The 14570-nt window shown below is 38.7% G+C and overlaps 1 protein-coding gene across 3 annotated transcripts in view; it reads left to right on the top strand.

Moving 5' to 3' along the window:
- Positions 1-9480, top strand: part of APLF (aprataxin and PNKP like factor) — a 68420-nt gene extending 58940 nt beyond the window's left edge. The window contains exons 10-11 of one of the 3 annotated variants that reach the window (XM_010979904.3): positions 664-705; positions 6334-9480. In XM_010979904.3, the coding sequence (XP_010978206.3) occupies positions 664-705; positions 6334-6536 (245 nt within the window). In that variant the 3' untranslated portion in view covers positions 6537-9480. The remainder of the gene's footprint in view (positions 1-663; positions 706-6333) is intronic. The other 2 variants (XR_010384166.1, XM_031467176.2) reach the window with 2 other exon arrangements.
- The last annotated feature ends 5090 nt before the right edge of the window (positions 9481-14570 follow it).

Below are 14570 nucleotides of genomic sequence, written 5' to 3'. Positions count from 1 at the left end.
TGGTAATAGAGATCAGGAGGAAGAACCAGGTAGTTATGGGGTTTTTAAAGTTTAAACATGTTAAATTTGAGGTGGGGGTGTCATAACTACATAATGAAACAATAAAAGTTAATATAGACCCATATACAGTACCAAATACTGTAGAATGTTACAATATAAAACATCTACATTAAACTTATTATTCCACTTCTGATTTGTAGCATTCCTGAAACACTTGACTGTATAAAGAAAGTTCTTCCACACATGTAGCAGTGTGTGCAGTGTATTCCAATTTTTGTAGGTTTGACTGCTGTCATCTGTTAAGTTTCTTGCATATCTAATTGGTTTAAAATTTCACTAACTTTCCACACTTTTTTCAGAGTGCTGCAGCATTGACACAAAATACTGAACACAAAAGTGACCAATGCCAGGACAATTGTATTTTGTACTTCCTTAGCTGCCTTACCTGTTGACAGCATTTGAAAGAAGCTGTCATCAGCATGTTATCACCTGATTATTGGATCATTCTTTCTGACTTTTATTATTATGTGATATCCATGATTTTAGGTGGTCAGTACCACTCGTGGATGAAAATTCAGAATGCTCTACGGATAGCTGTTTTAATATTTCTCTAGTTCTGCAATTGTATGCATACATGTGCTTATGTATACTTTTTTTTTTCAGAAGTAGAAGCCAAAAGATCTAGAAAGAAATCTATTAAGGAAGGTTAGTGGTACTTAAATGAAATTTAAGTGTGGGGAAAGCGGAGAGATTTTGGAACATGAAAAAGGCTAACACAATGGTGTTTTTAAAAAGAAAAAAAGATTTCATGTATAAAAAAGTGAATCAGACCTGCACAAACTGCTTTCCCAGAGTTAAAATGTGAATACCCAAATAGTAGCTTGGTACATTAGAAAGATGAGTGTTTAGTAGTAAAATGAGGCATTAAAAAATGTTTATTCTTGTAATATGTTTTAAGTTTTTATCTTTAGAAATTTGGGGCTAAAGTGTTTTTTTTTTTTCACTTAAATGAAAATTGACATCCTAATTAGTCCTAAGGTTTACTGGAGGAGAAAGGAAAGTAAAACCTGAAGAATTACCGATGTTAAACTGTAAGTCTGCTGTGAGGCATCTGTTTTCTTAGATCCTGTTACCAGAAAACTATTTGGAGAAAATCAGCAATTTGGAAACATTTTTTTTTTCAAGTAAAAGTCTTCCAGCCTGCTTGTGACACAGTATACCCTTCATTAGCTCCACAGACTTGGTTCTGGGGATGAGAATTGGCAGTGACATTCTAAATTGTCAAGGAAATGTTAGATACAAATTTCAGAGTTGTCATTCTGATATCACAGATTCCTCTGCGTAAATAGAAAAGTCAGAAATCAGCACGTCCTAATGCCGATAGTTAATAGCATGTTCCTTCAAACTTGTTAAAGAGTTTGTTGCTTTTTCGAAAGGTTGTTTCTTTCATTGTTATGGGAATGATGGGTATAGGTTATCTGTCAGTTTTTAAAAATAAGTGACAGCTTTTTTCTCTTGTGCTGCTTTCAAGTAGTCAAGTTGTCAATCTGTCCCTTCATTTCATATTACTTTACGGATGTGTAGAGAAAATGATGATTCCTGCTTTGGCCATCGAATTAGGATTTTGGAGTCAGAAAAGATCTTTGAGGTCATTTAATCAGCATCCTTGGATTCACAGATAAAAAGACAAATTCCATTAAGTGCCTAGTTCATTGTCATGGCTTGTTTATAACACAGATCTTTATACTTCTGCCCTCCTGGTCTATCTCTTTTCCTCAAACCATGCTATTTTTTAAAGAGACTTCTTGTTGGGCGAGGGGATGGAACACCCCATAAAAACAGCAGTAAATAGCAGCTAGAAACTTAAAAGAAACCTAGGTGAAGACAGAGGGGAAAAAAGCGTTCCTTCCAAGCACACCTTGATTTGGAAGAAACAAGCTCACTTCTCATTTCTCAGACATGCTCAACAATTACATTTATTTTTTTAAAAAATTGAAGTTTAACAATTATGTTTCCAATGAGCTAGTCGCAGTATAAGAAAATGCTATGTGTAGGTATAGACTTACTTTTTTTCAAAACTGGCTTTTAAACGTTTTAATTCTGTGGAAATCTGTTGGAAGTCACAACTTCCAATAAAACTACAAGAATTTTATCTTTTGCTATTGACTGAAAAATTAAACAACTGCTACTTCACCTCCCGTTATGATTTTTGTGCCCCTGTGAGCTTTTCCCTAACCGTGGCGTTCTCTCCAGCACTGGGCTCTTGGCTCGGGGTCTTCTATTACGTGGCTCCTCGTATCTGAGCCGCCTGGTTCTCTAGCTAACAAGCTCCCTTGTCTGAGAGGCTTTCTTTGAAATTTTTGTATAACAAAACAGTATTATTTATAGCAAGGTTTACGTGAACTTTACTGGTTTCATCACTTTAAATCCAGATATTCAGATACCATGCTTCAGCTTGTCCGGAGAATACATACATGGGTGTTTTTTTCTTGCTTTCTGTGAATCCCTTTTGCGTAAAAGCTTACTAATTGTTATGGCAAAGACAGACGTTTTATTCCTAGGTTAGGTGCTAGTCATATTTATTTCAGAACCCTGCTTCCGGAAATTATTCCCACAATTCAGGAAATCATGTACTAATTCAGATCAACAAGTACGCTGATTCAGAGCACTTTCCAAGTAAGTAAAGTTTCATTATCTCTGTGGCCCAGTTTCATACACTGTTATTTCTCTAAAAATACCTTCAGGACTTAAAAAAAAAAAAAAAAATAGGAACTCCCATCTAGATGGCATTTGTAATGTGGAATATTTTAAGTCACTACTTACATTTGCAACAAGAGAGTCTATTTAATTGATTCCACAGAGATAATCACATGTCAGCATTTAAAATCCTGTTAGGAAATGTGAACGTTGCGCCACTAACAAGGGACATAGTGCTGGGTTCGAGCGCTGACTTCGCCCTTGTCACAACTTTGGCTTTTCAGATGCTTTCACTTAAAGCACGTGGTACCCGTTCATGTGAAGTCAAGGGGATGAAATTTGACCACCAGCTCCATTGTTATGTAGGGTTTTTTTTTCAGAATCTGAACCTCCTATTAAAAGAACATGAATGGGATGCTTATGTAAGCATCAAATGTAATGATGATTTGATAGATAAAAACAAATTTTTAAGGAAACAAATGGAATTCTTCTGACTAACATGTCCTTATTGCTTCAACAAATAAGCCTGCTCAATAAATTGCTAAGGATTTGCAGGCTTCATTAAGGCTTAAAGTGCCTTCAGTTAGCAGGGTTTACATAAAAGTCTTTAATGTAACTCATCGCATTAACAGGCAGGCTAGTCGTTAAAAGTGTAGGTTATAATTAGAAGGGTTTCTGTAAACTAAAGGTGTTCAGCAGTTGATTTGCAACTGGTTCATTTGTTCGTCCATTCATATCTTCAACAAATATATGTATGTTAATTGCTGTATGTGTGTTAGGCACTGTTGTGGGAGCTGAGGCTACAATAGAAACAAAACCCTGCTCTTGTAGAATTTCACAAAGATGGACGGTGCACATGTTAACAACTGTATGATGTCATGCAGTGATGACTGCTAAGAAGGAAAATAAAGCTGTGTGGGAGGATAGCATGGCGAGGGTGTGTCTGGGGGGTGGGAGGCTGGTGCCATTCCAGCTAGGACAGTAAAGGAAGGACTCTGATAATTTGACATTAGAGCAGAAGGCTGAAGGAGAGAGCAAGCCTGGTGAGTCTGTGAGGGAAGAGCATACCAGCCGGTGGGAATGGTGCTCCTAAAGCCCTGGAGATGACCCTGCTTGGACTACTCAAGGAGCAGCAAAGAGAGGGTAGAAGTGGAACAGTGGAAGTGAAGAGTGGCAGATGAGGTCAGAAGAGCTAGCAGTGAGCCGGCTGTGTAGGGTCTTAGAGGCCAAGAGCTACAAGGAAGGCCTCCAGATCTTAATCAGACGGAGACGAAAAGCTATTGGAAAGTTTTCTGGCTTCTTTGTGTAGGACGGACAAAGAGTGGAAGCAGGGAACCCAGTTAGGAAGATACTAGAATAGACCAGGAAGAAGACGATGGGGCTGGGACTAGGGTTACTGGAGTGGATGTGGTGAGACGTGGTGGCTATATGTTGATGGTGGAGCCAGTAGGACCTCTTGACATATTAAATAATAGGTTTCCAGTGGGGGATGTTCAAGGATGACTCCAAGGTTTCTTGCCAAAACAACTAGAAGCTTGGAAGGCTAGAGGAGTCATATATTCATGAGACAATGACCAGATCTGGGTGAAGCACCTCAAGAACGGTGTTACAGGAATGTTACGCTTCAGATGCCTGTCAGTCATCCAAGCAGAGATAATATACAGACAGTAAAATACAGTGAGTGTGAAATTTAGGCAATGGTCAGAGCGTATGATACAAATTTGGGAATTTAGGATATAAGACTAGATGGACTCATCGAAGGAATATATTAGAGAAGAGGTCCCAGCCTGAAATTTGGGCAGTCCGAAATTTAGAGGTTAGGAGGATGAGAAAGATTCAGCAAAGGAGATGGAGAAGGAACAGAGTAGGAGAACCTGTAGTTGCTTCAGCTTTATATATATATATGCATTTCTTATAAATGTGCTAAGATAATTTCTGAATCTGAAAGGAAGCTCTATTGAGATGCCATTGGCTGTATATGTGAGACACTTCCAAGAGCAAAATGGACGGGAACAGAAATCCTGATGTTCTTTCCTGCTCGTTCCCTTCTCCGTCAGCAAACTGTCCTCTAAATGATTTTTAAATGTATTCTATCATAAAAGTTATATGGGGAATCGAGATTAACTGGACGTAAACCATGCCCTCAAGATACAGGAGATGAGACATGTATCCAAGTAAATACAGTGCCAAGCTTCCCTTTAGGAACTGGTATGCTGCTTATGCTAATGAGAATTGTGCAAATTACTACTCAGCCTTTTTAGTCTTGGCCTCCAAGAAACTCAGGGAGAAATCTGATGCTTGGTTTATACTAATTCTGTTAAAAATTGGGGTTGTGTGCTGCTCTTTTTGTTACTTTCTGCTTTTATTTGTATTTTTAATTATCTCATTATTACTGTTAACGAGCTACTCAAATGCTCTTGGAATGAGTAGTGATATTAACGAAAATATAAATGTCTGGGCTGTGGGAGGTAAGAGGACGGATAAATTACTTCCTTTGTCATCATTCTCATTTTTTTCACATCACATTTCTGGACTGTCATCTAAATCATACCTATCCATTACATATGAACATTTTAGAAAGAAGTTAGCTAAAGTATATACAAAAATTACAGACATTTTTAACCCATAATTTGCTGTTCATCATAGGGGTTGTCCTCTGCCACTCAGAAGATTTCCAGATAGAATCTTCCTCCTTGTTAACAAATGCCCCACATCATCCTTGAGTCTCTCTTGGCCTTATTTTAAACCATCTCTGTTGCTCGCTGTGGAAAGAAAATAAAAGAGAGTGGGATGAAGGAAGACATGAATTTTGCAACAGAATTCTAGTATTATAATATTACTTAGAAATCCATAAATTCTAATGGCTGTTATCATAGTAATCCTCGTCTTATTGAAGCATGAACTGTAAGAGCTATAAAACTTCCCAAAGTATGTAAACCAGTATCTCCTCATTTGATCACAACCCTGATGTGTCAGTCTGATTGTGTTAGGTTTGCTGCAATAACAAACAATACCCAAATTTTAGCGCTTTACAAGAAATGGATGTATTTCTCCTTCATGTTACACGCATGTGGCTGTGGCCCTGCCCCATGTGTTTCCTCATCCTGAAATCCAGGCTAGAGGAGCAGCTCCATCTGGGACACGCTGTTCTCGTGGCGGAGGGGAAGTGGCAGGAGTAGAACCACAGAAAGGCTCTTTAAGCATCTCCGTGGAAGTAGCACTCACTACTTCCACTCACTTTTCTTTGGCCAAGTCTAGTATCAGTGGGGTAGGTAACAAGGATCACATCACAAGGAGGGACGGTGAAGAACTGGGACAGAAATACATCCTGCCCCTTGGGAAGAATATGATTGTGATATTATTAAAGAGCCATTATTATGAATCTCAGAGGACCTTTTAGTCCCGGGAGCCTCGTGGTAGGAACAGTTAGGATTAAGCAAATGTTTTAAAAAAAAAAAAAGGTTAGAATTTTGGCAGATGATAATTTTAGCCCCCTTTCTAGAAATTTGTAGTGGTTAGCTATGTATTAAGTACAATTAGTTCTTCTTGGCGGAGAAAGATAATTTACAGTTAGGTGTTTCTGATCCTGGGTTGAGTGGGGCTTGATGGTCTGTGTACTGGACACCTGTGTTTCAGTGAGAAGCATTTCAGATGAAGACGATAACGTTGGGCAACCCAGTGAGTACCCCCTGGATGACAGTTTTCTAGATGATGAGGAAGAGGAATACGAGCCAACAGATGAAGATTCCGACTGGGAGCCAGGAAAGGAAGACCTGGAGAAGGAAGACATGGAAGAGCTTTTGAAAGAAGCACAAAAGTTTATGAAAAGAAAAAAGTAACTCTTCTCTGAGATAATATATGGCTCATATTTACTCTTCCCGTATGGAAAAATAATGCAGGAACTAAGGAAACACTTAAGCAATAATTATTTTCTTTCTTTTTATAGATATGACTCTACTATTGATTCTCTGTAAATGAAACATGGAAATGTCAACCTGCAGTGTAGTGGATGGAATTTGCTATGTTATTTTGCTTTTTCATTCCTATTTAAAGCATCTAGAAATAGTAAGCTGCCAGAGAATTAAAGAGAAATAATTGATATTTTTCATGTACTTCGTGTGTCGGTAATAAAAAGTAAAAGCTATGGGTTGCACAAAACTTTGGCCTTTTTCCCAAAGATTCTGTCTTTGAGTAGAATGCTGTGCAGGTGTAACCAGGCAAATGACGTAACTGGTGGGAAAGCGTGCTTCGTTCATTCCTGCTGAAGTAATTCTTCAAGGAGAAGCAGGCTGGAAGAAATAACAGCCATCATATAATGGCAGTTATTTTTTCTAGTACCCTGGATGTGAGCTTTGCCATTTCATTTACTACTTTGATTCTTTGAAACTTGGGAAAATTATCAAATGGATACTGAAAATAGATTCAACTAGACTATAGAAATGTCCAACCTGCAGGGAATGCTCAAGTCTGTGGTTTACTGTGCGTCTGAGTTGAAAGGTAGAAAAACTCAAAGAATTTGGCCATTTCTTTTTCATACTGAAGGCCCACCTGGTTATTTTAACTCTCAATATGCTGTCTTTACATTAAGAATATAGAAATTATTTTTGACTATAATTTTCTCAAATGGCATTCATTCTTTTATAGTCAGATGAAAGTAGTAAGTTGTCTGCCAGCACTCAAGATTCTGGCCTCTTATTTCAAGAAGAGACCCTTTCACATTTATGAAGTGTATCTCTATTCTTAAAATACCATAGAGCATGTAATACTTTTCATTTTCGGTGACTTAGGATCTTTGAAATACAGTTTAGAATCTTTAAATTAAACAGTTGGGGATGTGTATACAGAGAAGCAGGTTTAGTACTGAAATCATAATTCACTGAACCAAAAAGCTTCCTTGTTGAACACTGATACCTTTTATTCTAAGAGAACCTAAAAATTTATATCTTAAAAGAGGAAGACAGATTTATAATTGTTTTCTTAGTGTTTTTAAATGTTTTCAGGTAATTGCATAAAATTAAAATTTACTTACACTACAGCAAGGAGAAGATAAATATTTCTCTAGACCATTATTATCTATTATTCTGACTTAGTCTCTTGTTATTTAGGAACTAATTTTCTTCTCCTAAGGCCCTTTTATCTTGGGGGCTTGACAAACCTGTGAAAAAAATTCTTTAAACTTATCCTCATTCCTGCACTAACTTAATCTTTAAAGTGTTCCTTGACCTACTCATAGATGTATCCCAAAGGAATTAAAAGATGTGTGTTCACCAAAAAACCTCAGACACAATGTCCTCAGAAGCATTCTTCACAATAGTCAAAGGTAGAAACACCTAAATGTCCATCAGCTGATGAATGGATAAACAAAACATGGTCTGTCTCTATAAGGGAATAGTTTTCAGCCATAGAAAAAGAACTAAAGTCTTGAAACATACCGCAGTGTGGAAAAACCCTGGAAACATTACGCTAAGTGAAAGAAACCAGATACGAAAGGCCATGTGTTGAATCAGCTCATTTATATAAAATACCCCAAATTAACAAATCCGTTGAGACAGAAATTAGATTGGTGGTTGCCAGGGTCTGGGGGAGTGGAGGGGATAGAAGGTGACTACTAATAGATAATTTCTTTATAAATTGATAAAAAATATTCTAAATTAGTGGCGATGGTCACAAAACTGTCAGTAAGCTAAACCCCACTGAACTGTACACTTTCTCAGCGTAGGTTTTATGGTATGTGGATTATGTATCTCAATAAGGCTGTTATAAAAAAAAAAAAATACAAAAGGTGAGAATTGTCTTTCAGAAAGAAAAAGCAGCATTCAATATCAATACGTTCTTCTTGGAAGTAGAGGAATGTGATAGCACACGGTAGCTGTTTTTTAAGGAGAGTTTGCTGCGCCTTCATAATCGTCCTGAAGTCACTTTTGAGTATAACCAATGTATAAATATGTAACTTAATTGTAATGAAAATTTGCCACTTGTAACTGGACTGTGTTTAAATCTGTGATTTTCAAACTAGAGGGAAAACTCGTGAGATTGTGGGCTCAGAAGCAATGTTAACCGAAACTTGATTCTTTGATTGCTGTCCTGACCAGTGGAGAAGAGCCAACTCTCCTTATCCTGGTATTTGTGGAATTTAAACTCTATCTCAGTCTCTTCCATCAAGCTAAAAATGATCAATTTTTCACCTACATGTTTAATTCTAAAAGCAAATATTTTTGTTGACTTGGAGGGGAAGTGGGTTTTCAGGGACCTTGGGAGGCTGGAGACGTGAGGATGTTTTGGTGACGCGTGGGCACTGATTCTGCTTTTCCCCCAGGTCGAGGACAGCCTTGTTGACTCTGTGAGTTTCTAGTACTGGACAGTCCTAGTGGTTGTGAACATTCGTTGTAATCAAAGCGAATAGATTATGAGCATAATTTTTCCAGAGTGGTGATCTAAAGCTGAGACTAAATGGATAGTGGATTTCTTCTGATTAACCTGTGCAGAGCTCAGAGTCACCAACACACCCCATGGAGGGAGAAACCACACACGAGGTGCTACATTCAGCCCTGCTCTGGGAGACCACCTCGTTCCCATTCCGTTCCCCTTCTTGAGCAGGAATCTATAAGTGTGTGTGTGCGGTAGTGGTGGTGGGGGGTTCTTCCTGCCAATCTGCAAACCTAACTTACGAAGCTGTTCCTCTATAATAGGTATTGAAAGAAAATGATAAAGAGTAATTATTGCTGAGTTCATTACTGGCCAGCCTGATACAATGTACATAATAAACTTCATTATCATAAACAACCACAGTTGTGCTGTCTTGCGCCCAAGACCCTGTGTGAGGTGCTGGTGAGTCAAAGAAGAATAAGATGGAGTTTCTGTTTTCTATGTGCTTTCAGTCTATTTGGGAAGATAGGCTATTTCTTCATTCAGTAACGGTGAGAAAACAAGAAAGAAAAGGACCTGGGGTCTACAGTCAAAGAGCTCGCAGGCAATGAGGCAGGAACGCAAAGAACGAAATGGGTAGAAAGGAAACAGTCTAAGAAGGGGATGCTGGAGCGTGCTGTAAATGTCCTGTCTTGCTGCGTATTGACATACAATCTCAGTCTTGAGGAAGAGCCTTTTCTGATTCAGCTGCAAGCTGAACTAGTAGATTTCTTCATGCAACACAGTTTTTACTCGAAGGAATGACTGGCAGACCTACTGTGGTTATTTCAAACTTGAGTATGTGACGGTATGTGACAACCTTGAGTATTCCTCCAAAATGAACTAAGCCTGTATTGTTTTTTTTCCCCAAGAAAAACAACCAACAGTATATGTTGTAATTGTAAAAACTGAGCTTTCAAACAAAAATTAGAATTTTGGGGTTGAGGGTGTAGCTCAAGTGGTAGAGGGCATGCTTAGCATGCATAAGGTCCTGGGTTCAACCCCCAGTACCTCCTCTAAAAATAAACAAACTCAATTACCCTCCACCTGCCAAAATAAGATAATTAAATAATACAATAGTAAATAAATAAAGTATTTTTTAAATTAGAGTTTTGGAAAACTGGTATCTGTCACTGAGAGCTTCCCAAAACTTTTAAAACTGATGCTACTGTTGATATAATACAATGAAATGTATCAACATTTGGAAGATCTACAAAACTGAGCAAGTTGGCATTTTCCAAATGACCAATGTATGTTATAAAGTCAGGCATGGGTTAAAGATTTATTCAAAGTGTAAGATAGACCAATGAAACTTGGTGATTCAGAGTCTGTTAAATTCATTAATGTGGTTTCAGATTACACGTTGCACCTAACCTTTCAGAAGCTGCTATCTATTTTTGGTGATATATCAAAAATAATATTCACAATTATCTGAAAAGCCTATTAAAATACTCCTTCCTTTTCCAACTACATATCTGGGTAAGGCCTAATTTTCTCTATATATTTCAAGCAAATGACATCTGAGAGCAGATACGAGAATTCAGCTGTCTTCTATTAAGCGAGGCATTAAAGAAATCTACAAAAATGTGAAACAATGCCACTCATATCATTCAATTAATTATTTTTTATAAAATACATTATCTATGTTAATATGTAGTAGGTTTATTATTTTAAAATGCATTAGCAAATAAATATTTAAAATTTCTCAATTGTAATTTCCAAAATGGTACATATATTTAGATCTGACCCTCATAAACAAAAGCTCTTTGGGGTCATCAAAAATTTTTAAGAGTTAAAGAAGTCCTAAGCCTCAAAATTTTGAGAAGCACTCAATTAGATCACTGTGCCATTCGATTAGGCTAGTTATGGGTCAGGGAGGGTAAACTCCAAAATCTCCGTGTTCTGACACAGGGAAAGTTTCCTTCTCCCAAGATTTTCTGTTAGGTGACTAGGGCGCTGTCTTCCAGGTGGCAATTCAGCATTCCAGGCTTTCAGAAGCTCAGAAATCTCGTATCATGGTTGCACCACTGGGATGTGAGAACTTAATAATCCTGACTGCAAGAGAAATAGAGAAAGTGGAGGGTTGTACCCTGAAACTTAAATGCTTCAGGCTGGAAGTGACACTCATACTCACAGCCCATTGGCCAGAAGTAGTCACATGGCCTCGCCCATTGAAAAGGACCCGGGAAGTACAGTTTTGTAGCCCAGAAAAGATGAGAACCAGACACAGTGAATGAACACTAGTAATGTCTACAGTCACTAAAGGGGTGAGTGATAAATAGGGAGAGGATAGATGAGGACGAGATCTGGGGTGTAACCATTTAAGGAGTAGGAGTAGAAAGAAGACTCTTTAAAGGAGTTAGAGGGAGAAGAGGGGTGCCAGGGGCCTGCTGTGTTGCAGACGCTAAAAGTAGAGCGAGTGTTAAAAGAGAAAGTAGCCGACATTGTCGGTTGCTACAGAATGGTTACAAGCCCGAGAACTGAGATTGCATTTGCCTTCCTACTTCGTGGAGATAATTGAAGTTCTGAGAACTTGCACAGACTTGCACCTGTGTCTACCCATCTCCCAGCTACTCCCGTATTGTCTGTTGTCTTTCCCGATAGAACAGTTGAATTACCTGTGTTCCTATTTAAAGCCAACCCCTGAGACTCAGTCACCTCTTCCGTGCTTATGGGTATCATACTGGTAATTCTTCCCTTTGGATCCCGCCTCATCCGTTTCTGCCCAAATACTGAACCATTCCCATCACTATATAAAGAATATTTCTTCCATCCTAAAGAACAAATGAGTATCTTCCCTCGACTTCACTTTTCCCCACAGCGTTACTACTCTCACTTCTCTTCTCCCCTTAACAGCAAAATTCGTCTAGAGTGTTATCTATCCTTGCTGTCACCAGTGCCTCTCCTCCTTGGAAACTCATTGAAATCCAGCTTTCCTTACCACCTCTCCACTGAAACTGCGTTGATCAAGGGCATCAGTGATCACTGTGCTAAATCCTGTGATCAGTTCTCAGCTCTCATTCTTCTTGACCTTTCTGCAACATTTGAAATAATATGTCACTCCTGCCTCCTTGAAACACTTCCTTGACTTGACTGCTAGGAAGTTAGAACACCTTGAGTTTTCTCTCCTTGACTCCCAGTATCCACTGCTGGATGTTTCATTTGTCCATGAGTTCTTAATGTTAAGAGTACCTTGAAGCAGAGTCCTTGGTCTTCATGTTCCTATTTACATTGCTTTGTTTGGCGATTTTATGCAATCTTGTGGCTTTTTAATATGTGCAGATAACTCCTAAATTTGTATCTCAAGCCCTGAGCTCTTCCCTAAGTTCCAGACCCACCCAGTTGTCCCCTTGGCATCTCTACTTAAGTGTGTGATAGACATCTCAAACTTCACACGTTCAGTACTGAATTCTAATTGCCCTCCTCACTCCCCGCAAACCGTCCTCTCCTGATCAGTCTACACAACTTGATATGCTTGACCTTCCACTTTCTCCCACACGCCGCAAAATCTCGATGGTTCTACTTTCAGAATTTATCCAGAATCTGCTAAATACTGAGCTATACCTACCCCGATCTCTTCTTTTTTGAAAGAGAAATTTGTTCTTCCAAAACTGAGATTAAGCAAACTGTCCAGCACCCTTGATTACTTGCCGGAGAAGTTTGCCTGCCTTTGATAGTGCTGTCTAAGTGCTGACTGACAGGAGAGAAAATTGTGTTGCTTGGTGTGTCTAATTAATAGCCACAGATCAATCTGCCTGTTTTCTTCCTGGATATAACACTTGTTATTTCTGATTAATGGTTGACATCTCAAGATGGCATAAATCATCTCTGCCTAATAGTAACCATGTCACCTGATAAAAAGGTGACCCTTTTAAGACTTAGCAGGTTTACGAGTCTGTGAAATAAATAAAAGTCTGGAATTAGCAGTCTGGGTATTTATGTACATCTTCCCTAATCAAAGAGACATGTTTGTTCCCCCAAACTTTTTTCTTCCAAACTGGCAGCCTATCTAGAGTCCCCCTAAACCAGAAAGATCACAGGCAGTCACCTGAGAGGTTTGGTTTTAACAAAAGAGCTATTGGCCGTAACAGAATGACAGTGTAAAGTTAATGAAGTTCCCACATCTTCACTCCACACACCATCACCATCACACCAATGACAGCCACCCTCAGTTCATTGTTAAAGAATGTTTGACATTTCCTTAGTGGAGCTGCCCACTGGTGATGACCCGCTGTCTCTGAGAACATGCCCAGGAGTGGCTCCGGGGGCCACATCCCGGCTCCGTGATCCTGCCTCTGACCTCAGCCACTGATGCAGTGTGAGCCCAGACCCTGCCCGGTCCATTAGCTGCTCCTCCCAGGGGATTTGTGCTGGATGAGGACAGAGAGGAGGAGTTGGAGCTGGGGTACTGGGACACTGTGGCCATCTGGAGAGCGGGTCCCCAGACCTTTGATTGAACTACACGGAATTTTTCTTTTTAATTTCCCTTAAGCTAGCTAGAATTGAGGTCTGCTGCCTCCAGCAAAAAGAAAAAAAAAAAAACTTATTACCCTAAAGTGTACATTCTGATTAAGGTGTGTAATCAACATTACAGTCTTCATTTAATTAAAGGAATTTTAGTCGCTAATTGTTATGATCTTTTCCTTTCCTGTTTTCTCCAAAAGTCAGAAGTAACGAAGGAGGCAGACTGAGGTAGAAATGTTGAAAAGTTACGGTTTGTCTTCTAAAATGTCTGATGCAATGCTTTACCGTGAACTTCTTGGCATTTTGTCTTGTGATAAGTCTCAAAGTTTATTGTTATACAGACGCTATTTCAGTGCTTTCTAAGCTCAAATATACGTAAGGATTTCTTAAAGGAAAAAAATTCTTGCAGATCTTCAGTGCACCGACATTTATTTAGCTTTAAACTACTGCAGTTAGAAGTGACTAATTCATAATGAAACATGAAATAAATACAACTTTATGAGTACACAGCGATACTACTGTTACTACTATTAATAATAAATATTTTTCACAAAGTAAAGGAAGGGAAAAAACTCATTCTCACTAACTTCCTACTCTGGAAATTAAATGGAATATTTATCCTGCCTTTGGGGAGGAACTGTATTTCATTCCCAGTGGATGAGGACAATCTCTTCTTTATAATAGAATGCCAGCTAATGAATGGAGGAGGAATGGGAAAACTAGGAAATCACCATTTTCTAACCTCCAGTGTAACCACTGATTCAGGCAAGGACCATCACACATCCTGGGAAGTATCATCATCCTGAAGGTAATTTACAAAGGAGAAAACGTAACTTTGCAGTGGAGAGATCAGGTGTCACTCACCAACATGACCTTACGTGCTTCCTGAAAAATGTTCTTGACCAGAATGTTTTACTGACTCTAATTAAGCCTTTGAACCTAACTCCCAGGATACAGAAAATATACTGGATGGAGGAACATGGTAAATGACACCACAATAAAAT

Source organism: Camelus dromedarius, chromosome 15, assembly GCF_036321535.1.
Source record: "Camelus dromedarius isolate mCamDro1 chromosome 15, mCamDro1.pat, whole genome shotgun sequence".
In the NCBI taxonomy this organism is placed as follows: domain Eukaryota; kingdom Metazoa; phylum Chordata; class Mammalia; order Artiodactyla; family Camelidae; genus Camelus; species Camelus dromedarius.
The sequence above is the reverse complement of the archived record's forward strand: the minus strand, read 5'-3'. Positions and strand labels throughout refer to the sequence as shown.